Source organism: Rhamphochromis sp. 'chilingali' (genome assembly GCF_963969265.1).
Source record: "Rhamphochromis sp. 'chilingali' genome assembly, chromosome: 16".
NCBI lineage: Eukaryota > Metazoa > Chordata > Actinopteri > Cichliformes > Cichlidae > Rhamphochromis > Rhamphochromis sp. 'chilingali'.
The window spans coordinates 32,374,997-32,400,078 of record NC_137943.1 but is presented as its reverse complement, the minus strand read 5'-3'; the positions used below and the strand labels follow the sequence as shown (position 1 = coordinate 32,400,078).

Sequence of the window (25,082 nt, the reverse complement as noted above, 5' to 3'; positions counted from 1 at the left end):
GCCTCAAGGTGCTTTATATTGTAAGGTAAAGAATGTAAAAACCTCCACAATTGAACAAGCTGAAAAGAGCAAATGCTTGGCAGCAGTGGCAGAAACAGGCTGTCTGTCGTAATCACTGTAAAACACTAATCACTGGTCAGTCATTTGTTGTGTTGCAATCGGTTACACTGAGGGAAAAAATTTCACAACTGGATCTCGGAGATAATGTGAATATTTGTGAAAATATGTGAAGATGAGGCTGAAATAACTCTGAGACTCTAAAACATGATGAAATGCTTACATATTGAAATGTGTGTAGTAACATGACCTACAGCTTGTTTAAGAACTCGTGATTTTTTTCCCCTGTTGGCATAAGGTGAAATCCTGCATAAAGGAGGTGACCTTTGCTCCCTGACTCAGACGTGATAAACATGACCCAAATCATTCACGTTGGTGCCAAAAAATGTTTTGTTAAAGTTTAACAAGCTTTCCCAGCCTGAAACTGCCAGACAAACAAATCACCTGTTGGAGATGCTGGTTTAGCTCCCTGGGTAAAGTGGGTGACCCAGATGCTAAAGCCCAGCTATGACTCCTGCCTGAGGACTTTTAGTCTTGGTTTGCATCCAACTTTTCTGCCACAATAGTTCAATTTTCTTAATAAAACACCAAATTACAACAAGTTACCTCAAGGCAGTTTATATTGAAGGCACTTTATTCGAAGGTAAAGATCCGACAATAATACAGAGAAACAACAGGTAGAAGCAATGGAAGATTGAAAATAACGGTTGTCATTACTTTTCATTCAGTCATATATTAAGATACAGAAACACCATCTGTTGTGTGTAAAGATGAACAGTAGGGGTAGGGTGATTTTCACCAGATCAAAGCCATGGATTCACAATTATGGTTTGGTGCTGTTGAGTACCTGGATAGAAAATGCACATGTGGAATGGTAGAAAGTGTTCAGCATGCTTTGATGATCTGCTTCAACTATGCTGGGGTGAGCATTACAGACTGCTTCTTAAATTTAATAACCAAATTGCATCAATGGGGAACTATAAATTCTACATTTGGATTTCTGATTATTATTTCTGGCTGATTTTCATTAGATCGACCTGAGTAGGGCAGCGACAGATGTGTGCGGTCCAGAAGTAGAAGAAGAAGAAAGAGGAGAGCAGAAATGATGACATTCTAGGCTCGCTTTTCACCTTTGATGTACTCTTAGCAGGAAGACTTTGGTTTGGTGATGTGTTAGAGATAATTTAGTGGTTGAAGCTACTGTGGACTGACCAGATCTGCCATCAGCTCAGAGTGCTGGATATCACCGCAAACCTGAGACAAAGTCATACAGAACAGGTGTGTAAAACTGTGATGGTCACTGTGATGGGTGCATGCAACCACACAACTGAGACACTTAGTAATATTCATTTGGTCTTTTGTCTTATGTTTACGTTATGCTTTAAAGTTTCTGTGATCATAAGTTAACTAATTTGATATTTTGAGGTTACCTGTAATGCATGACAGCACTAAACTATAGCCCAAATGGTGGCATAGACTTTGCTTTGCATTGTTTGTTATTTTATATAGGTATGTTATATTGATTATATTTCTGCTCTTTCTCAGTTACCTGACCTCCGCTCCAGTCCTTCCTGGTTTGGCTGAAAGAGGAGGCTGAGGGTGGAGCTGGTTTAAATGCAGAAGCCAATAAAGTGGACTGGACCATCTATTGTGATCATGCAGGGGGAATGGGGTTCTTCTTGAATGATGGTTATCTGTTATCCCTTTAGTTTTCACCTTTGGTTTATATAATGGTTTATTCATTTGCTATATAACTGGAGCTGTTTCTCATTTGGGCAGGTCAGTTTGAGTTATGTTTTTGTTAAGTGATTTTTGAGTAGCAGTCTGTTAAGGTAACCTCTTTTATGGGCCCACTTGGTTCTTACAAACTTTATTTTTTGTTATTTTGAATTTTTGTAATCATTTTGTCCTTTTTGGGGTATAATAAAACCCATTTTTTTGAAGATTACATTTGTGCCTGTGTGTTCCTGGCGGCTTGGATCATGACAATTGGTGGCAGCAGTGGGATTCAGCCAGTGTAAAAGAAAAAATACACACACAAAAAAGGCACAGGTTTTTTTTTCTCTTTCCCCCCCACTCCTTATCAAACCATGCAGAGGAGCACGGAGTGCGAGAGCAGTCCGAGGAGATGTACCAAGCCAGCAAATGGGCTCAGAAGGACAAGTCGATGGAGAACAGGAGGAGAATGGAACTTCTGGAGGGGTAGACAGCACTGAGGGCCGAGGTAGGGAACCAACGATATCGGATCTGATCTCTCTTCTCCGTTCACATATGGGGCAGCAGGAGGCCAGAGAGGTTAAACAGAAGGAGGAAAGTGCAAAGCAAGAAGAACATTTTAAAGCACTTCAACACCAGTTTCAGTTGTTACAGGTAGAAGTACAAGCCCGCACTTCTCCAGTGCCTGAAGGTCAGGCAGCTGAATCACCTGATCCAGAATCTCTAGATGACGACATTCTTCCTCAAGCTGGTCCTAGTATATCAGCTACTGGTTTATCAGGTCAGTCCCATTTTCTGGAGCCTAAGTTGCAAAAACTTACCAACGAGGATGATATTGAACATTTTTTGATTACCTTCGAACGCATTGCACTGGCCTGTCGGTGGCGGAGACATGATTGGATTTTTCACCTTGTACCGCTGCTTACGGGCAAAGCAAGAGGTGCATATGTACATATGGATGTTGATGATTCTTTGGATTATGATAAGGTTAAGGCAGCTATTCTTTATAAACATGATATCAATCCTGAGACCTATAGGCAGAGATTTCGATCTCTTGATGTAAACCCTGCAGAAAGCCCTAAAGAGTTGTATGCACGGCTGAAGGAGCTTTATGTAAAATGGGTCCACCCTGAAGATAAAACCGTTCAGGACATTGGGGAAATCATCATTCTTGAGCAATATTTACGAATGCTATCTCCTGAGTTGCAGGTGTGGATAAAAGAGCATAATCCACCCTCTGCTGCAGAGGCTGCAAAGCTGGCTGATGTTTTTGTGGCGGCACGGAAAAAGGGACAGCCTTGGAGCTTTATGACTTGGAAAACGAAGGACAGCCGGAAATCACTCCCGCAGAGACGAGCTGCCAATGTGAGTAGGGCTTCATATAGCCATTCACCCGATGGGTCTTTGAAGTCCCCGGCCAAAACCTTGGTATGCTATCTTTGTGGTATGGAAGGTCATACAAAGCCCATGTGCCCTGAAAACTCAGCTAAATTAACCCAAATGTGCTTTGTGCCCCGAAGCCATGATAACTGAGATAAAATTAGACAGAGGGTTAAAGATGACATCAGTTGAGATTAATGGTGATACATTAAAGGCACTAATTGATACAGGTAGTACACAGACTCTTGTACACAGACAGTTTGTCCCCTTAAATAGTATTAATATGACTGAAACGATTCCTGTTTGTTGTGTTCATGGAGATGAAAAGCCTTATCCAACAGCGGATCTATACATCAAGGTGCAAGGACAGGTTTATCTCCTGAATATTGGGGTTGCGGATAATTTGCCATTCCCTGTTATATTAGGCCGAGATCTACCTGTGCTGTTTGACCTTTTGGATTATAGCCACACATGCAATGTTGCAGTAACTAGGGATCAAGCTAGGAAGCCAGCAGATGCCACTCAGACCCTTAGTGCTCTGCCATTTTATGAGGCAGAATTAGAGACGGCACCCGGGAAATTGCGCAAGTCCCGCAGGGAGAGGAGGCGAGAGAAGTTTCATCATACTATTGTGAAAGCATCTCCCGTCTGTGAACCTGAGATGTCTTTGGACTTTAAAGTCCCAGCTAATATCACTGAGATGCAACACAATGATCCAGTATTAGCACCCTTTTTTCAGAAAGCCAAAAAACAAGGACATGAGATGGAACCAGATATTAACAGCAGTGAGGAATTTTTTCTGAAAGATGGCATTCTTTATCGCCGGCAAAGATCACAGGTACAGCTGATGGTTCCTAGTGGAGTCAGGGAGGTGGTACTGAATTTGGGGCACTCTGTGCCGTGGGCAGGACATTTAGGGAAGCATAAAACCATGGCTCGCATTAGGAAGTATTTCCACTGGCCGGGCCTGCGTGCTGACGTGGCCCAATTTTGTAAAAGCTGCCCTCAGTGCCAAAAGACTTCCATCAAAACCCCCTCCAGGGCTCCACTTCAGCCTTTGCCAGTTATTAGCACCCCATTTGAACGGTTGGGGATGGATGTTGTCGGACCTGTTGAGAAAAGCAGGGCAGGGAACCGTTACATGCTGGTAATAACTGATTATGCCACAAAGTACCCTGAAGTTTTTCCTCTGAAATCTGTAAAGGCCAAGTCTGTGGCTTTTTGTCTGGTGCAATTTTTCTCAAGGGTGGGATTCCCTCGTGAGATCCTGACAGACCGTGGGACTAATTTTATGTCAACTTTATTAAAGCAGGTCCACCAGCTTCTTGGCATCAAAGGGCTAAGGACTACTCCATACCATCCTCAAACGGATGGCCTGACGGAGCGCTTTAACCAGACCCTGAAGCAGATGTTGCGCAAGTTTGTGAATGACACTGGTACTGACTGGGATCAGTGGCTGCCTTATCTGCTCTTTGCGTATAGAGAAGTACCCCAAGCTTCTACTGGCTTCTCACCTTTTGAACTGTTATATGGTCACGAAGTAAGGGGGCCCCTCTTTGCTGAAAGAAATGTGGGAGGGTGACCGAAGTGGGGCAGGGGCTACTAATGTCATCTCATATGTTATACAGATGAGGGAGCGACTTGAGAAGATGACTGAGCTAGCCCAAGCTCATATGGGAGCTGCCCAGCAACATCAGAAGGTCTGGTATGATCGGTCAGCTCGGGAGAGGTCATTTGAACCTGGACAAAAGGTACTTGTACTCCTTCCGAGTGATGACCGTAAGCTGTTAGCTAAATGGCAGGGACCTTTTCAGATTCAGCAGAAACCACCTATCGGCTGGCAACTCCGGGTCACTCTCGCTCCAGTAGAGTTTTGCATGTAAATCTCCTGAAGGAGTGGGTGGAGAGGCCAAAGAGAGCAGAAGTTCTTTTGATAAGGGAGATTCATGAGGAGGAAGAGGTAGAGGAGCAGTATCTTCCTTCAGGGGTGCTCCAGCAGGTGGACCTTAATCACCTTTCAGAAGAAAAACAGCTTCAGGTGAAAGAGTTATGCAGCTCTGGGGTGTTTCAGGAGAATCCTGGGGGGACGGATGTTATTGAACATGACATTATATTAAAGGATGGAGCGTCTGTGAGACGTATGAGTTATAGGATTCCAGAGCGGCTGTTAACATCTTTGAGGAAGGAGGTGGATTTAATGTTGTCTCTAGGGATCATTGAACCATCTAAGAGCGAGTGGTGCAACCCAGTGGTTTTGGTCCCAAAGAAGGATAGTAGCCTGCGGTTTTGTATTGATTTCAAGTACTTGAATGCCATCTCAAAGTTCGATTCATACCCTACACCTAGGGTTGATGATCTGATTGAGCGACTTGGGAAAGCCCAGTACCTGACGACTCTAGATCTCTGCAAAGGCTATTGGCAGGTGCCACTTACTCAGCGCTCAAGGGAACTGACTGCCTTCCGGACACCATGGGGGCTATTCCAATTCACAGTCCTGTCTTTTGGTTTGCATGGAGCCCCTGCAACCTTTCAGAGGCTGATGGATCGGGTACTGTGTGGTTTGTCAGAGTTCGCGGCAGCATATCTGGACGATATTGTGATTTACAGCCAAACCTGGGAGGAGCACCTCAAACATCTAGAAAAGGTACTAGAGCATCTCAGAGAAGCTGGGCTGACTGCTAATTCGGCAAAATGTGTTTTTGCCAAGGCTGAAACTGAATACCTGGGATTTGTCATAGGTAATGGGGTGATAAAACCACAAGTGAGCAAAATCAGCGCCATTGAATCCTGCAGTTTGCCACAGACAAGGAAACAACTTAGATCATTTCTTGGCATGGCAGGGTTCTACCACAGATTTATCCCTCATTTCTCTGCCAGGGCGTCTCCCCTCACTGATCTAACAGGTTCTAGGTGCCCTAACCAGATTCAGTGGACGGAGGAGGCTGAGGCAGCTTTCCAGGACATCAGGCAATCCCTCAGTAAGACTCCAGTCTTGTATACCCCAGATTTTGAGAAACCTTTTATTCTTCAAACTGATGCTTCTGACAGGGGTCTGGGGGCTGTTCTTCTACAGGGACCACCCAATGAGCGACACCCAGTGGCTTTCATTAGCCGTAAAATGTTCCCAAGAGAGACGAGATACTCGACGGTGGAAAAGGAGGCTTTAGCAATCAAGTGGGCACTTGATTCCCTCAAGTATTACCTCCTAGGCCGGGAATTTACACTGGAAACTGACCACAAGGCGCTCCAGTGGTTGGAGAAAATGAAGGATACGAATGGACGAATTACCAGATGGTACCTTGCGATGCAGCCATTCCGTTTTACCATTCAGCATATCGCAGGCAGGAACAACTGCACAGCGGACTATCTCTCTCGCTGTTCCAGCTCACTGCTGAAGGGGGGGAGTGTGTGATGGGTGCATGCAACCACACAACTGAGACACTTAGGTAATATTCATTTGGTCTTTTGTCTTATGTTTACGTTATGCTTTAAAGTTTCTGTGATCATAAGTTAACTAATTTGATATTTTGAGGTTACCTGTAATGCATGACAGCACTAAACTATAGCCCAAATGGTGGCATAGACTTTGCTTTGCATTGTTTGTTATTTTATATAGGTATGTTATATTGATTATATTTCTGCTCTTTCTCAGTTACCTGACCTCCGCTCCAGTCCTTCCTGGTTTGGCTGAAAGAGGAGGCTGAGGGTGGAGCTGGTTTAAATGCAGAAGCCAATAAAGTGGACTGGACCATCTATTGTGATCATGCAGGGGGAATGGGGTTCTTCTTGAATGATGGTTATCTGTTATCCCTTTAGTTTTCACCTTTGGTTTATATAATGGTTTATTCATTTGCTATATAACTGGAGCTGTTTCTCATTTGGGCAGGTCAGTTTGAGTTATGTTTTTGTTAAGTGATTTTTGAGTAGCGGTTTGTTAAGGTAACCTCTTTTATGGGCCCACTTGGTTCTTACAAACTTTATTTTTTGTTATTTTGAATTTTTGTAATCATTTTGTCCTTTTTGGGGTATAATAAAACCCTTTTTTTTTTAAAGATTACATTTGTGCCTGTGTGTTCCTGGCGGCTTGGATCATGACAGTCTCAGTGAAATAACACTGACTCATGCAGGACTCTGATAAAAACTCAGCTTGTGGGCTAACAGACTAAAATCAAAGAATGCTTCTCTTTTTCTCTTTTGTTAAAAACGTTGAACATCCAGTGAGACACAGAGTAAAGTGACTTTCCAAGATTGTTTCTTCTTCTACAGATTCAGATAAATGATGTCATTTTGAGCCAGAAAGAACATTTCCATCATAAAGTAGAAGACTTTTATATTCTTTATTTATTTATCTGGTAAAAAGTCTCATTGACTTTAAAATGTCTTTTTCAAAAGAGATCTGGCCAAGACCAGAAGCTCCAGTTTTCTCTGCTTCTGTTTGCAGCAGAGCAAAAAGGACAGAGAGCAAGGGACGAGAGAAGACACGAGACAAAGACATGAACGGGACCAAATACTAACCAAGACAACCTAAACAACAAATACTGAATAAATTCAAGAGCGTAAGCCCTTGAATTCTGATTTAATAAAGTAAATCAGAATACTTTATTAATCCTGAAGGATTAATAAAGTATTCTGATTCTGATAACTAGGAAACATAAGATACACAGAGAACAGAATAATGATTAAACAAGACTCAAAAAACCATAAACACAAAACACTGGGTCAACGACCCAGGTACCCTAACAGCCGAGGGAAAAGATGACCTCCTATTCACATCAGTATGGTATATTTTACTCCCATATCACTACTCAAAGATCATATTTTATTGTTGTAGGTTGTGGAGGTGACACACACACAAGCTGTAGTTCAACAATGACTTCATTCCTCTATTGACCTATAAAGAGGTCTTGTTACATAAGATTAAAGCTGGAAACTGACACACATAAGCCCAAACACATTGTGTTATTGTGGACGTTGAAGTCACTGCATGTGTTTTTCATGAAGATTAAACTTTCCTGTGCTGTTGGTTCTTTGTTTAATTCTGTTGGTTCTTACTTTTTTGTTCCTAAAGTTTAAACTAAACTCTTGTTGGATACCAGGTGTTCATTTAATAAAGCTGCAGGTTCAAACTTCTAACTGCATGAAAATGTAATGTGTAATGTCATGTGTTTCTAAGTACCATCATTGATTTTGGTCATCAAATCAGCCATTACTCATTTAATTTGATGTAAATTTCCCCTAATTTGCATATTCAGATTCAGTATTCAGTACCACATGTGAAAGTGACCCAGATCAGATTTGAAAATATTGGATTTGTGCCGTTCACACTGTCATAGCATGATCGGATATAGGGTCGCATAGGGTCAAAAAAATCGGATTTAATGCGCTTTCGCCTGCAGTGTGAACGTAGCCTTAGTTAGTTCTTAGAGTTTGGTTTCTGTGTTCCCCTCTATTTAGTGTCTGTACCGTGTCTCTGTGCATTTCCTGTTTTATTGTGAAGGTCCATGTCTTATGTTAGTGTGTTCTGTTCACATTTCCCCTGTCTCGTGTAGTCAATTAGGATCAGCTGTGTCTTTGCCATTCCATGTCTCCCCCTGTGTGTATTTATACTATGTGTCCTCGTGTGCTCCTCGCCGGTTCATCTGTGTTTTTTCCTGCATCATTCTGTGTCGTCTCCCTGCATCTCCATTTTAGGTTTCAGTTCTGTGTTGTGTTAGTTTTTTCCAGTTTAGGTTTCACCTCCTGCTGGCCTCCGTTGCCCGTTCCTAGATGCCCCTGGTCTCATATCGCACTGGACTTCATCACTGGTCTCCCACCATCCTCAGGTAACAGTTATTCTGACCATCATCGATCGGTTCTCCAAAGCTGTGCATTTCATTGCTCTGCCTAAGGGGATTAGGTGCAAGAGTTGTTAAAATGTATAATTAAATAATAGATGGATTCAATAGCAAACTGTGCCTCGTTCTCAGATGGACAGCAAGTGGAATGTGATAGATGAGATGAGGAGATGGAAGGAAGAAGAGAGGCAAAGAGTGATTCACAGGCAGAGCTTAGTTTATTTCCCAGTTTTGTTGCCTTATGGTTCCAAGCGCCGTGACCAATCTTTGCGTTTTATTATTATCTCATAACACTTGTTTAATCAGCTACCCTCTCTCCTGTGGACTGTTTAATCTCTACAGTCTCAGATCAACACAGCCCTGCCCTCCAGCACTATCAGCAGCAAGAGCAGAAGCAACCCCCCAAACAGCAACATTGTACCCCATCAGGTAAAAAATGGGCTACATTTGCTTTGCATTGTGCCCACCTGATGACAGTGATGTAGTGTGATGCGATTCCATATTAGATTCTTGATGAATGTGGGTTGTTGTTCTTCAGCCTGCTTCTATGTGCCCTTTTTAACTGTGAGCACCCGCCCCTTTAAACATCTCTGCACTGCCCTGACTAAATGTATATATAAACTGTCTCTATGGTTTACAGTCTGAGTCTGACAAGCTGTCAGCTGTTCATTTCTGCTATTTGAATTGTTAAAAGAAACAAACTATTCATTTAGCAGATTAACAAAAAGAATAGAGAGGCATCCAGTTATTGACATTTATATTATTTAGTTAAAGGTTTGAACAAAAAACAATTAAACACAGAGCCTCTTCCTGCTTTCTGGAATGAATCACAGCATGAAAACCCTTCCTCTTCTTCCTGCTCTCTAGCTCAGCACCTCCTGTCTGTCCATATCGTTCTGTGTTCCCTCCCCTTTAGATCTACATTATGAAGATGGGTGTAACCAACGTGTGTTAGAGCTGGCAGGCCCCATTCACAGCAGCAACACTTGTTGTTTAGATCAGAGGTCAGACCAGTTTCTATAATAAGGAAGTGAAACTTACACAGTCACTGACACTGAGAGGAGAAATGGCGCAGAAAGGAGTTCAGCTGGATCGAGAAACCTTCTCTTGTTCGATCTGTTTGGATCTACTGAAGGATCCGGTGACTCTTCCCTGTGGACACAGCTACTGCATGAAGTGTATTGAAAGCTTCTGGGATGAAGAGGAAAAGAAGAAAATCTACAGCTGCCCTCAGTGCAGACAGACTTTCACAGCGAGGCCTGTCCTGGTGAAAAACACCATGTTAGCAGTTTTAGTGGAGCAGCTGAAGAAGACTGGACTCCAAGCTGCTCCTGCTGATCACTGCTATGCTGGACCTGAAGATGTGGCCTGTGATGTCTGCACTGGAAGAAAAATGAAAGCCTTCAAGTCCTGTTTTGTGTGTTTGGTCTCTTACTGTGAGAAACACCTTCAGCCTCATTATGTAGCAGCTCAGTTAAAGAAACACAAGCTGGTGGAGCCCTCCAAGAAGCTCCAGGAGAACATCTGCTCTCGTCATGATGAGGTGATGAAGATGTTCTGCCGTACTGATCAGCAGAGTATCTGTTATCTCTGCCCTGTGGATGAACATAAAGGCCACGACACAGTCTCAGCTGCAGCAGAAAGGACTGAGAGGCAGAGAGAGCTGGAGGTGAGTCGACAAAACATCCAGCAGAGAATCCAGGACAGAGAGAAAGATGTGAAGCTGCTTCAACAGGAGGTGGAGGCCATCAATCAGTCTGCTGATCAAACAGTGGAGCACAGTGAGAAGATCTTCACTGAGCTGATCCATCTCATCCAGAAAAGAAGCTCTGATGTGAAGCAGCAGATCAGATCCCAGCAGGAAACTGAAGTGAGTCGAGTCAAAGAGCTTCAGGAGAAGCTGGAGCAGGAGATCACTGAGCTGAAGAGGAAAGATGCTGAGCTGAAGCAGCTCTCACACACAGAGGATCACATCCAGTTTCTACACAACTACCCCTCACTGTCAGCACTCAGTGAGTCTACAGACTCATCCAGCATCAATATCCGTCCTCTGAGCTACTTTGAGGATGTGACAGCAGCTGTGTCAGAGGTCAGAGATAAACTACAGGACATTCTGAGAGAGGAATGGACAAACATCTCACTGACAGTCACTGAAGTGGATGTTTTACTGTCACAACCAGAGCCAAAGACCAGAGCTGGATTCTTAAAATATTCATGTGAAATCACACTGGATCCAAACACAGCACACAAACGGCTGTTATTATCAGAGGGGAACAGAAAAGTAACATTTATGAATCAACAACAGTCTTATTCTGATCATCCAGACAGATTCACTAGATGGTATCAGGTCCTGAGTCGAGAGAGTCTGACTGGACGTTGTTACTGGGAGGTGGAGTGGAGAGGGAGAGAAGTTTATGTAGCAGTCGCATACAAGAATATCAGCAGAGAAGGAGAGGGTTATGAATGTTTATTTGGACGTAATGACAAATCTTGGTCATTAGATTGTTACAACAACATTTATACATTTCGGTACAACAACATCCAAACTCGTGTCTCAGGTCCTCGTTCCTCCAGAGTAGGAGTGTACCTGGATCACAGAGCAGGTATTTTGTCCTTCTACAGCGTCTCTGAAACCATGACTCTCCTCCACAGAGTCCAGACCACATTCACTCAGCCGCTCTATGCTGGACTGATGGTTTATAATTATGGAGCCACTGCTGAGTTGATTAAAGTGAAATAGACTGAAGTCTTTCATATTGTTGTAAGTTTAAATCTGTATTTTAGTTCCCTTTTAGTTTCTCTCCATCATTATTGTGGTATTTATGTGCTGCACATAAATCAGATGTCAGTCAAACATTATGGGCAGTACCTCGACATCTTCAACATGTTGTCTTGATGTTTTTACGTTTTATAGGTGGAGCTCTTTCCTGTGTCTGTTCAGCCATGGAGACTATCAATGCTTATGGATATTTTTATTTGAAAAATTTCTCCACATGACAACATAAACTTCTCTATCTTCTAAATGTTTACTGAATATTTTTCTTAGGTATTTGTATGTTGTTGTTTCTCTTCACTGATCTTAACAGAGAAGTCTACAGACCTTCCTTTATCACACAGATTTTATTCTCATTTGTACATTTATAAAGAAAACAATTAATTACAGAGCAATAAGAAATTTTAAGAAAGTGCACTATATCATAATTTATAGTAAAGTGTATTAAAGCATCGTTAGTTAGTCACTTATTTAGTTTGGAGCTGTATCATCTGACACTGTAGAAACATTTCCTCCAGCTTCAGCACAGAATGTTAAAAACAGAACTATTAATGAGAACAAACAGTAGGAACACAGTATCAGCAAACATCATGGCTTAAAATGGAGAGTAAAAATCTAAAAAGAAATAAACAAATTAGTAAAAAGGATTTCCTGTTGACATGTTATTGGTCCTATCTTGTCTGCAGCACCTCCAGGATGCTTCTTATATGTTTCTGGTTATTTTTGCACCAATTTTAGTTTTTGTCAGTAGGAAGTTCAAGTTCAACTCAGTGTGTTTGTTTGTTTTTTTCAAACTGATGCCTGACCTTGAACACCAAACATCTGTCAATAAAGCAATGATATAAAATGCTTATATTAGTACTGAAAAACTGCATATCCACTTTACAAATATAAATAATGATATAAATCCACAGCTGAACTGGAGGAGCAGCTGATCTAGTTCACTCATGTGTTTCTGGACTAAGAGTTGGAGCAAATACCTTATGATTCAGTGATGTTTGTTTTTGTTAAATATTTTGTAGATCCAAGAGTGAGTTTGACTCATGATGATGATGTTCCGAATTAAACAAAGTTGGTCACAAATTCTTCAAAGCTGTTTATTAAGAATATATTCACTTGGACTCATGAGACAGGCTTGTGATCCAAGGGAGCCATCAACTGGACAATTACTGACATGACAACAAAAAAGCTAAGTACAGAGGGGGGAACAGAGGTGAAAATACTTGCTTTAAAGGATTGTAATGTTTCCTTTTAAAATAAGTCTCTAAGGTCAGACAAAGGGACAGAAACTCATAGCTTTCTACCAGCCCAATGACAAAACTATAAGTTGTTTTTTAACATCTACTTTTTCATCTATTTGGCAGTCACAGTGAAAAGTATAAACATTGGCACGCTTTGTCTTGTGATTCTGCTGTTCGTAAAAAATGACCATGCGCAAAGTACCAGACTTTAAGGCTTTGACTTGATGCCAATGGCCTGAGGAGGACAGTATTACCCTTGGACATGTGTAGTCTGCCGTCTACTCAATAGAAGAAGAAGAAGCGCGGAAATGGCACAACTGTCTTCAGTTTCTGGGAGAGTTTAACAATGAGAGACTGATGATGCAGAAGAAATCTCCGTGGTTAAAAACATTAAAAACAGTCGTCCAGGATGATGAGATCCGCCACTGGCTCAGACTGCTGTATATCAGCCGGAGACCCGAGATGAAGTCACGCAGCAGGTATGTAAAACTGTGATGTTCTCAATGAACTAACACAGGAACGATCTGAGCTCAGTCTGTAAGCTAACAGGCTAAAATCAGAGAGCAGCTAATCAAACAAGTGCGTCCGTTTTTTTTAAAGGTAAACTTTTAACAATAGACTTTCATGAGACACATCAAAACCAAACAGGGAGGGAAAGCTTCGGTTTTCTGCACTGTGCCACAGTTCGCTGTCTGCTTCGGTTCACGACGCCTCACTCCGGGGCTACAGACAGTTCTCTGCCGCCTGTGGTGCTCCTCACCTCCGTCTGCACCCACAGACTTCCCGAGGTGGAGGCAGGCCGGCAGGGACTTTGAGAGATGGGCTTTACTTTTAAAAATACCCCTTAATCAGGGTCTAACTCACTAAAAGATGGCCACATGTCTCTCTCCAACTTAATCTCTTTCTTTTAAGTAATTGTTTTTCATTGAAATGAAATTAATTGTTCAATAAAATGATTACATTTATAATTGAATTAAAGTTAAATTAATCAAGGTGATTTTGACTTTGCTAGTTAACAGGAAGAGAAACAAACTTACACAGGATAAAATGAAATTTGGAGCCAGCAGAAAAAGTCAGATCACAGACAAACAGAAACATTCCTCTTTGGCTAAAATAAAATGCAGATTATTGCTCATCTGCAGTTTTAATCATGGTGAATAATTTATGATTCAGCCAAGTAAGATTCTTCTGTGTGGAGGTTTTTCCCCTGTCAAAAGGCATTGACCATTACCTTCATCTAAACATGGAATTTAAGTCATGTAGTTGCCGTTGTTTGTTTTTAAAGAGGTCATAATATTTTTGTGATGGTAGAAATTTATCTTCAAAGTAATAGTCTGAGCCACTGGCTCAGACTGCTGTATATCAGCCGGAGACCCGAGATGAAGTCACGCAGCAGCAGGGACGTGCAGAGGGGGGAGGGGGCGGAGGGTGCTTGAGCACCCGCCCCTTTCCTCCAGGATGCCTCAAGTGCCCCTTTCTTGTGTTTTGTTTTTTTTTTTTTTAAATGTGTATCTGCGTATGGAGTCCTGCCTTTGCCCCTCAACAATAAAATGTAACTATTAATCTCAATTTTGCTAAATAAAAGGATCTGGCTTGCATCAGTCACATGACTACTATTAACCAATGGTTGCCCTTGAGAACAGAGCGCGCTCGTTAAGAGCCAGGTACGAGCTCGCAAAGTGCACGCGCATTTTCTGCAAGCTAGGTGGTGCGGAGCTGGAGGAGGCAAATTAATTGGAAGGTGCTGACTGCAACAAAACAGTAAGTAGGGTGTACAGCTCACATTATAGTCTATAGCAACAAATAAATTGAAATAAATGAGCGTGCTGTTTGTGCAACAGCGCGACAAACATTACATGTCCTTTTATTAACTGCATAAGTAGTGGTGGTCATTAACTGCTAGCTAACTGGGTAAGGGTGTTACAAGGGGGTCTGTAGCTCTGTCCACAGTCTTAGGGAACATGTTTTGTTTTAAAGTAAGTTACAGGACTTTTCCCTTCTTTTCTGGAGGGTTTTTATTTCACTAAAAACGATGTAATATGGATATCCACATAATTATGGATTATTATATTTATGATATTCACCCCCCCCCCCCCCCACACACACACACACACACACACACACTTGTTTTTGAAGAAAATATATTAAGTAACAGATGATATTAGGTTTATATTTCAAATGAGATAAAATGCTGATTTTAGAGTAGTAAAATTATTGTATCTCTACAGTTTGAACATTTAATAAGCACAGCATGTGTGTGTTTTATGTGTATAGATTTTTAAAAATTATTACTAATAATATAACAAATATTCCAGAAATGCCTCGTAAGGAGAGGAGGAAGAAACAGCTACAAAAGGAGCTGTGTGAGGCTGCTAAAGGCAGTGGATCCCTCACCAGCTGGATTAAAAAGAGCACAGGTAACAATAACACATGTACCAGTTGTTGCATTGTAGAGGTATTCAAGGATAAAAACAGTAATTAAAGCAGTTGCAATGTTTTGGTTCTATAACATTTTCTATCATTACTTTATCACGGACTAGGTGCAAAAGTTGTTAAGTGTAGATAATTAAATAATAGATTGTTGTTCTCAGATAAACAGCAAGTGGAGGGTGATAGTTCAGATGAGGAGATGGAAGGAGGAAGTGAGGCAAAGACTGAGTCACAGGCAGAGCCTAGAGATAATGTAGAGGAAAGGACAAGCCAGGAGAAAGAGCCTGGAGTGAGAAAGTCAGAGAGTGAGTCAGAGGCCAGAGAGGAGGAGAGTGAAGCTAGTGAAGCCATAGAGAGGACATTCTCAAACCTACTTGGACTTGCACACCCAACTGATCCTGCCCATGTCCTACAATTCCACATACAGTATGATGAGGCCTTTATTCAAATGTGTGATAATATTGGACCCTGCCAACCAGTACTGTCATCATATCCAAATAATGAAGAGGGACGATCATTTCAAAAGAAGTGGTATGAGAAAAATCCATGGCTAGAGTATTCTCCAAGTGCTGATGCCATGTTTTGTTTCAGCTGCCGTCTTTTCTTAAATGATGAAAAGTACACAAGTCGCAAAACCTGGAAAACGGAAGGGTTCAGTCGGTGGAGAAGGGCTTTAGAAAGGATTAAAGAGCACAGTGCATCAGAGTCTCACATGTGTGGTATGGTGAGGTGGAACTCATTTAAAAAAAAAACCTTGGAGGCAGCTTTTGAAGTAGCTGACCAAGTGTCACAAGCTGCAAAAGATAAAGAAAGAGAGAGAAACAGAGAAATTTTGTCTCGTTTCATAGACATCACTCTTTACTTGGCAAGACAGGGTATGCCTTTCAGGGGAGATGATGAGACCTTGCCAAGCCAAAATCGAGGAAATTTCTTGGAGTTAGTTGAGTTGTTCAGCAAGTATGACAGTGTAATTAAATTACACATTGATGCCATAAAAGAGCGACAGGGACCTGGAAAAAGACCTCTCGTCTTGCTCCTCTCAAACAGAAGTCAGAACGACATAATTAAAGCTTTGGCCACATCAGTAAGACGTGTCATCCAAGCAGAAATTCAAGAATGTGAAACCTTTTGTGTCATGATGGATGAAACCACAGATGTGTCGCACACAGAGCAGGTTTCCTTTGTTGTCAGATATGTGCACAACATGGAAATCAAGGAGCGCTTCCTTCAGGTGTGTAATGTGGAGTCAACAACTGGAGATGCTCTTGAAAAGCTACTAATCGCTCTACTGAAAGAAAATAATCTGAAGATTGACAACATCCGGGTTCAAGGTTATGATGGGGCTGCAAACATGAGCGGGCGCTTTAAAGGACTTCAGTCAAGAATACAAAAAAAAATCCAAAGGCCTTATATGTCCACTGTCAGGCACACTGCCTTAATCTGGTTTTAGTAGAGAGCGCAAAGTCAAACATGTGTTTTGTCAGCTTTTTCAACCTAATCGAAAAGCTTTACACTTTTGTGGCAAATTCATCTAAACGACACTCTGCATTTATTAAAATGCAGGAGAAGTTGTACCCCGAGCAGTGCCCACTGGAGCTGCAGAAGCTGTCAGACACTAGGTGGGCCTGCAGAGAAGCTGCCCTCAAGACAATGAGGAAGATCCTCCCAGCTGTCATGCAGTTTCTGGAGGAAATACTACAGCAAGATCCTCCAGACTCTTCAGCAGGTGATGCAAAGATCCTTCTCAAAAGCATCAATTTTGAATTCATCCTGTGTCTGGAGATCACCTGTCCCATCTTCCAAGTGACTGCTACTGCATCTGATGCATTGCAGAAGACAGATATTGACCTGGCTGCAGCATACAAGATTGTTGATGGTGTTTTGCAGAGCCTGGACCACATCAGAACAGAGGAAGAGTTTGAGAAAATTTATGAACAGGCTAGAGAGAAGGCTGCATCAGTGGGCCTGGACCCCCCATCTGAGGTCCCTGGACAAGCTCGGAGGAGGAAATTGCCAGCAAAGTTTAAGTTTGCTGCCACAACAGCTACTGCTGATGACCATGCTTTCACAACTCCCCAAGAATACTACCGTGTTAAAGTGTTCTATGTTTTTGTTGACACAATGACACAGGAGCTTCTGAGACGCTTTAAAGGAGGAGATAATTCCACATGGGAAATCTTGAATGCCTTACATACCCTGACAGTCCCAGAGAACTGGAAAATAATCTCAACAGAGGCACACCAAGCTGTGAAGAAACTCTGCCAGTTCTATGACATTGAGGAGGAAGACAAATTACAGACAGAACTTAAGGTCTTTCATGCTTCATACTCGTGCCCCCCACCAGTCAGTGTGGCATCCATTCTTTCAGTGGTCAAAGAAAACAATGCACACCTGATCTTCCCCAACATGACTGAGCTGCTGAAGACATATGGAACACTCCCAGTGTCCACAGCAACTGTTGAGCGTTCTTTCTCAAAACTAAAACTAGTTAAAAACAAACTTCGTAACCTTTGCTCAGAGGAGAGGTTGTCAGACCTTCTTTTATTGGCAGTTGAAAAGGATGTTCCAGTCAGCCACAGTGAGGTCATTGACATTTTTCGGGACATGGCAAACAGAAAGTTATTGTTATAATTTGGGACAGGACATGAAGAGCATCTTATTCCTTCCTGCTCTTTCCAAAACATACCCTGTGTTGTTTTTGTTTTCTGATTAACACAATGTTTGATTCATCCTCCTATTGGTTTATTTTTTTACTGTTGTATTTTAATATTTGAAAGAAAGAAAGAAAGAAAGAAAGAAGATTTTACAGTTCTACAATCTAATCCCTCCCATGTAAAGTTGATGCTGTGATGTTTAAAAGGTGCTAACAGGACACCAACACTGTATGTATAGATTTTTTTTAATACATTCTCACACTACCATGACCCCTGTCTTTTGTACTACTAATATCCTGGTTTCAGTTTATTTCCCAGTTTTTTAAATCTGTTGCCTTATGGTTCCAAGCGCTGTCACCAATCTTTTTACATTTTATTTTTTATCTCAAAGCACTTGTTTAATCAGCTACCTATGGCTTTTTTAATATGTACAGTCTCAAAACAACACAGCCCTGCCCTCCAGCACTATCAGCAGCAGGAACAGCAGTAATCCCTCAACAGCAACATTGTACGCCATCAGGTAAAACAAAGGCCACATTTGCTTTGCATTGTCCACACCTGATGACAGTCATATAGAACGATGCAATTCCATATTAGATTCATCATGAATGTGAGTTGTCGTTATTCAGCCTGTTCTATCTGCCCCTTTTTTAACTTTGAGCACCCGCCCATTTAAACCTCTCTGCACGTCCCTGCGTAGCAGGTATGTAAAACTGTGACGTTCTCAATGAACTAACACAGGAACGATCTGAGCTCAGTCTGTAAGCTAACAGGCTAAAATCAGAGAGCAGCTAATCAAACAAGTGCGTCCGTTTTTTTTAAAGGTAAACTTTTAACAATAGACTTTCATGAGACACATCAAAACCAAACAGGGAGGGAAAGCTTCGGTTTTCTGCACTGTGCCACAGTTCGCTGTCTGCTTCGGTTCACGACGCCTCACTCCGGGGCTACAGACAGTTCTCTGCCGCCTGTGGTGCTCCTCACCTCCGTCTGCACCCACAGACTTCCCGAGGTGGAGGCAGGCCGGCAGGGACTTTGAGAGATGGGCTTTACTTTTAAAAATACCCCTTAATCAGGGTCTAACTCACTAAAAGATGGCCACATGTCTCTCTCCAACTTAATCTCTTTCTTTTAAGTAATTGTTTTTCATTGAAATGAAATTAATTGTTCAATAAAATGATTACATTTATAATTGAATTAAAGTTAAATTAATCAAGGTGATTTTGACTTTGCTAGTTAACAGGAAGAGAAACAAACTTACACAGGATAAAATGAAATTTGGAGCCAGCAGAAAAAGTCAGATCACAGACAAACAGAAACATTCCTCTTTGGCTAAAATAAAATGCAGATTATTGCTCATCTGCAGTTTTAATCATGGTGAATAATTTATGATTCAGCCAAGTAAGATTCTTCTGTGTGGAGGTTTTTCCCCTGTCAAAAGGCATTGACCATTACCTTCATCTAAACATGGAATTTAAGTCATGTAGTTGCCGTTGTTTGTTTTTAAAGAGGTCATAATATTTTTGTGATGGTAGAAATTTATCTTCAAAGTAATAGTTATAAAGTGAATTAATAAGACTTTCCAACAAAGAGAGGGAGTCACATGGTGCTTCTGAAACATTTGTACAAACCTCTCTCACATATGTGAGCAACATGCTCACAGTGTACAGCCCTGCTGACTGAGGCTGCACCTTTACCTGTCTAATCTTTTTCTTTTTACTTTGTTCCTCAAGTCCCACATCAACATGAAGTGTAAGGAGGAGGAAGATCTGGCTGGCCAGCAGGTCTGGAAGCAGGAGAGGAACTTCAATCTGGACCAGGAGGACACAGATCCCCCACAGATCAAAGAGGAACAGGAGGAACTCTGCATCAGTCAAGAGGGAGAACAGCTTGTAGTGAAACACGAGGATGAAGGCATCGTCGTCTGGAGCGGGGAAGAGCGGCTCAGACAGCTGCATAACATCTGGAAACCTGAGAAAGATTTACAGACCAGCGGTAAAACTGTAATCGCTTTTCTGAAGTGTTAACATTAATATTAAACCTACAGTTTGTATCAGTCAGATCTATTTAATGTGTATTCGTGAAAACATGACAGGGAGTTTTAAATGGACTGGTTCTTATATAGCGCTTTTCTACTCAATCTTGAGCACTCAAAGCGCTTTACAAAACTTGTGCATTCACCCACTCACTCCCATTTGCACAAGCACATTTTTCTTAGTGCTTTCTACCAACATTCAGACACACATTCCACAGATCAAAGAGCAACTTGAGGCAAGTTGGAGTTAGTATCTTGCCCAAGGATATTTGAAATGCAGACTAGGTGAAGCCGGGAATCGAACCGATCAGTAGATGATCTGCTCTACCGCCTGAGCTACAGCCACCCCCAATAGTGAAGATTATTTTGAAAAATATCAAGATGTAGATCAGTTTCGAGATCAACTCCAAAATAGATCATCAGTCAGTCAGTAATAAGTGAGTTCTTTTTTGTTTGAAAGGTTTTTTTTACTCTTAATGTTGCTGAAAAATGTCAGAACTCAAGTTCTCATTTGCATCAGAGTGCACAAATAACTTCATTTTTACACACTTTTAATTTCACCTGCAAATGTGAGCAACATGCCCTCATTACAGACTTTAACTAAAACTTTATCTTCTCAGAAGTGTTTTTCTATAATTACATTTTTTTTATTGTTCGTTTAGAAGCAATAGTGGAGAGACCGGCTGACTGCTGCAGAAGAAATCTGCTCTGAGGTTAACAGAACGTCTGATCGTCCAGTATGAGATCAACCTTCAGCAGAGACTGCTGGATATCAGCCGGAAACCCGAGATAAAGTTACGCATAACAGGTAAAACTGCGATGGTCTCAGTGGACTAACACAAGAATACAACTCATGTAGGACCTGATCAGAGCTCAGCTTGTAGGCTAACATACTGAAATCAGGGAGCGGCTAATCACACAAGTGCGTCTCTTTTTTACGGTGAACTTTTAGCATTAAACAAACCTTGAGACCGAGAGAAAGTGCCTTTATAGAAGATTTATTTAGAAGATTAAGATAAAGGAGGCAGGGAGGGAAAGCTTCTGTTTTCTGCACTGTGCCACAGTTCGCTGTCTGCTTCGGCTCTCTGACCCTCACTCCGGGGCTACAGACAGTCCTCTGCCGCCTGTGGTGCTCCTCACGTCCGTCTGCACCCACAGACTTCCCGAGGTGGAGGCAGGCCGGCAGGGACTTTGAGAGATGGGGGTCTAACCCTACAAGACCATCGTGCCTCCCCCACCATCCTCACCTCATTTTAAAATGTATATTTTTCAACTGAATTATATTTGGGTTCAAGAAAATGATGAAGTTTTTAAAATAACTTTGTAATGTTCTAATAAACAGTCTTAACTTGAACTAAATCAGCTCAAATCTCACAGATGTCAGTGTTATTCACAAAGCATGGAAACATAGTTGTTAGTTTTGAATGCAGCCACAGCAGGCAAACTATGGCTGCATGCTCCAAAGAACAGGAGCACAGTAACTGAACACACTCTTAGCACACTTACATCTGATTTTGGGAACAGTTAACAGATCTGAACCTGATGACCTGAGAGGTTTAACTGGGTCAAAGGTCGAGAGCCAATTGAGAACTGTCCAGTTAAACCAACTAAATGATGAAACCTTTGATTTAAAATGTCATGATCAACAGTATCAAAGGCAGCAATGAGATCAAATAGAACTAAGACTGAAACTCTGAGTCCCTAATAATCTTCAGATCACTGATGACTTTAGTTGGGTTGATTCTGTGCAATGACTGGCTGTGAAACCTGACTGGTACTTATCTGCTATGGCACTGTGAGATTTTCAGTTTAATCTACAACAATGACAAACATTTACTTGCAGCGTGAAGCTGGCAGCAGCTACCTGAATGATTTGTACTCTGAACTTTCCTAATAAGAGTATCAGAGCTCGAGAGTAACTTACACTTTCATTTTTCACGTTTGTACAGTTTAAATTTCACTCCCATATGAGGACATGCTCAGAGTGGACTATATTTGCTCAGATGTGTTTTCCTGTCATCACATTATTAACCTTTTTCCTCAGTGACCCTTTGTTCCTCAAGATCTCCCCCTAACATGAAGTGTGAGGAAGAGGAGGGCCTGTATGACCAGCAGGTCTCCAACCAGGAGAGGAACTCCAGTCTGGACCAGGAGGGCCCAGATCCTCCACAGATCAAAGAGGAAGAGGAGGAACTCTGCATCAGCGATGACGTAGAAAAGATTGTACTCAAACAGGAGGATGAAGGCCTCATCTGGACTGAAGAAGAGCAGCTCAGACAGCTGGATAACATCTGGAAACCTGAAATGAACTTACACAGCAGGGGTATGTAAAACCGTAATGGTCTTACCTAAAAATTAATATGACTTTAATTCATTCAATAAAGATATTTTGGAAACACATCAGAGTTCTTCAAGGCCAGTGTTTAAATAAACTCAGCTGATTGTTAGTCGAGGTTTTCTGAGAGCTTCGCTGCTTTTTATCCCCATATTTTAATCCTACTTTTAAATTTCCCCTTCTGTCTGATGTTTGTCTTATCATTTACATAAACATCTTTCCAACAGTAATTGGTGGACAAACTGTGATTGGTGCATAGAAATTTACTAACGTGTTAGAAGTGAGTGCATGAAATCTTATTTTAACAGTTTCCAGGTCTGGGTAAATGATATGATGATATTTCGGATGATATTTTGATTAAACTCTGTTGTAGAGTTGGAAATGGACAGCTGTAGACACCACTGCCGAGTAGTCATTCTTGTTATACTTCTATATTTATCTAAGACAAGTAATTTTGTCCATTTGTCACCTCAGCTTTCCCACAACAGCATGAATGTGAGGAGGAACTGGTTTTTGGGGACCAGGAGAGAAACTTCAGCCTCGACCAGGAGGATCCGGAGCTTCCACAGATAAAAGAGGAAGAGGAGGAACCTTGCACCAGTCAGGACGTAGATCAGCTTGTAGTGAAGCAGGAGACTGAAGGCATTATTATCTTCATGGTGGCTCCTACTTATGAGGAAAGTGAGCCAGAGCTGGACAGTGAACATCTCCTTTCTTCCAGCTCTCCTGAACCAGAGAGCAGAGATCAGCAAGACAACTTTCCTGTGTCAGAGAGTCAGCGTAAAACTGACACAAGTAAAAAGTTTGTGAAATGTGAGATTTGTGGAAAAACCTTTGAGTACAGATCCAAACTAACGAGACATATGAGGGTTCACACAGGTGAGAAGCCACATTCTTGCAGCACCTGCGGAAAAAGATTCAGCCTGATGATAAACTTGAAAACTCACATGAGAATCCACACAGGTGAAAAGCTTCATTCAGAGGATACAGTTACAAAGACACATGAGGATTCACACTAGTTAAAAGTGGGAGAACTGTCAGATGAAGCAGTCCACTGAGAAGCCAGATCAGAGCAGATCAGATGACCTCCTTCCTTAAAAAACTCTGTATTGTTTATTGTATGTAGGGGTGGGAGATATAGCCTCAAAATAATATTTCAAGAAACTTACGTTTAAAAAAATAATGTACATTTTATCAGCTCGGCAGGCAGCAGCATTTATATGTGTAAGTAAATGAAGGATTTTCCATCTTTCTCTTCCAGTGAGCTGCTGTCACTGATGACAGCTTAGCTAATTCAAAGTGTGAAAATGTGGCCACCTCAAGGTGCTTGATATTGTAAGGTAAAGACCCAACAATAATACAATGAAAACAGAGAAAACCCAAACAGTCATATGACCCCCTATTAGCAAGCGTTTTGGCGACAGTGGGAAGGAAAAACTCCTTTTTAACAGGAAGAAACCTCCAGCAGAACCAGGCTCAGGGAGGGACCCCCATCTGCAACAAGGAAAGTTTTAAGTCTAATCTTAAAAGCTGAAGGCTCTGCCTCCCATTCTACCTTTAAATACTCTATGAACAACATTATAGTGCAATGTTAGTGACACGGCATACATGAAATATGAGCACATAAGTATCCTCAGGGGTGTTTTTCCTGGAAGTTTTAAGAAAAGTGTATTACAAGTGCTTACACTCTAGCTTAATATCCAAAATAACCTTGTAATGCGGAGCCTGCACAATTCTGTCATATAAGGAAAAGAAATTCTACCTGGTTTGTTTCATCTTGGGTCGAGCTTTTTAACCTCCTGCTTTTCCACCGTGTAGCACATCAGTAATTTCCATCCACTGACTGCTCTTGCTGTTATATGAAATGTAACTCGCGAGTGCTCCAGTGATGCATGGTTGAATCATTTGTTTACCTTTGGGTCGCACATCACTGCTGCTAGTATCTCCTGCTCACGTGCCTTCACAGCCCGGTTGTACTCAAGTGTGTTTTTGCTTAAAGTGTTGTAACAGGTTTGCTTTTTTCACTTTCAGTGGGAAAAGTTTTCTTGCATATTTTGCGAACATTCAGCTACCAAACTGTGACTGGAGCCCGACATATGGCTCTGGCTGTGAGACATGACTGGGGTTGACTCATTGGGGTGAATGCAAACACATGATGTTCCTCTAAACACACTTTTTTGTAAACATTTATACCAGTATTATTGCAGATCATATGATATGTCACAGCCCTAATTCTGTTTGTTGCATATTCCATTAAAACCTGTAATGAAGATGAAACACGTATTTACATTCATTTGATGTGATATTTGTATCGTGTTGAGCTGTGGAGGTGACAAAAAAGTTGCTGAGATGTTTTCTTTTTTTGTTTAGTGGAGAGGTTTTACTCCACAGAGTCAAAGCTGGAAAGAAACACACATGAGACCAAACATTTTGTGATTTAATCTTGATTTTCATGAAGACTGAATTTCAGCATGTGCTCATCCTGTTGATTCGTATGTTGGTGTTGGTTATGTGTCTTAAAAGTGAAATAAAGATTTCTTTAAAACTTCTTGTGGCTATTTTTTTAAGGCACAATCTTTACAACATGAAACAACGTCTGTGAAGCACATTTTGTACAGTGGGCAGGG

The 25,082-nt window shown here is 41.5% G+C and overlaps 1 protein-coding gene across 9 annotated transcripts; it reads left to right on the top strand.

The window, feature by feature from the left end:
• Positions 1–8,760: 8,760 nt before the first annotated feature.
• On the top strand, positions 8,761–25,003 carry LOC308383514 (tripartite motif-containing protein 16-like). Of its 9 annotated transcripts, XM_080861542.1 has the most exons (8): positions 9,058–13,480; positions 15,317–15,418; positions 16,995–18,313; positions 18,520–18,605; positions 19,819–20,080; positions 20,783–20,928; positions 22,165–22,443; positions 22,930–25,003. In XM_080861542.1, the coding sequence occupies exon 1, from the start codon at positions 10,054–10,056 to the stop codon at positions 11,725–11,727; it is 1,674 nt and encodes a 557-aa protein (XP_080717668.1). In that variant the 5' UTR covers positions 9,058–10,053; the 3' UTR covers positions 11,728–13,480; positions 15,317–15,418; positions 16,995–18,313; positions 18,520–18,605; positions 19,819–20,080; positions 20,783–20,928; positions 22,165–22,443; positions 22,930–25,003. The 9 variants fall into 9 exon arrangements, with proteins under 9 accessions (XP_080717664.1, XP_080717668.1, XP_080717667.1 ...); XM_080861541.1 differs by lacking the exon at positions 16,995–18,313; XM_080861540.1 differs by having other exon boundaries at positions 16,995–18,605.
• Positions 25,004–25,082: the final 79 nt, after the last annotated feature.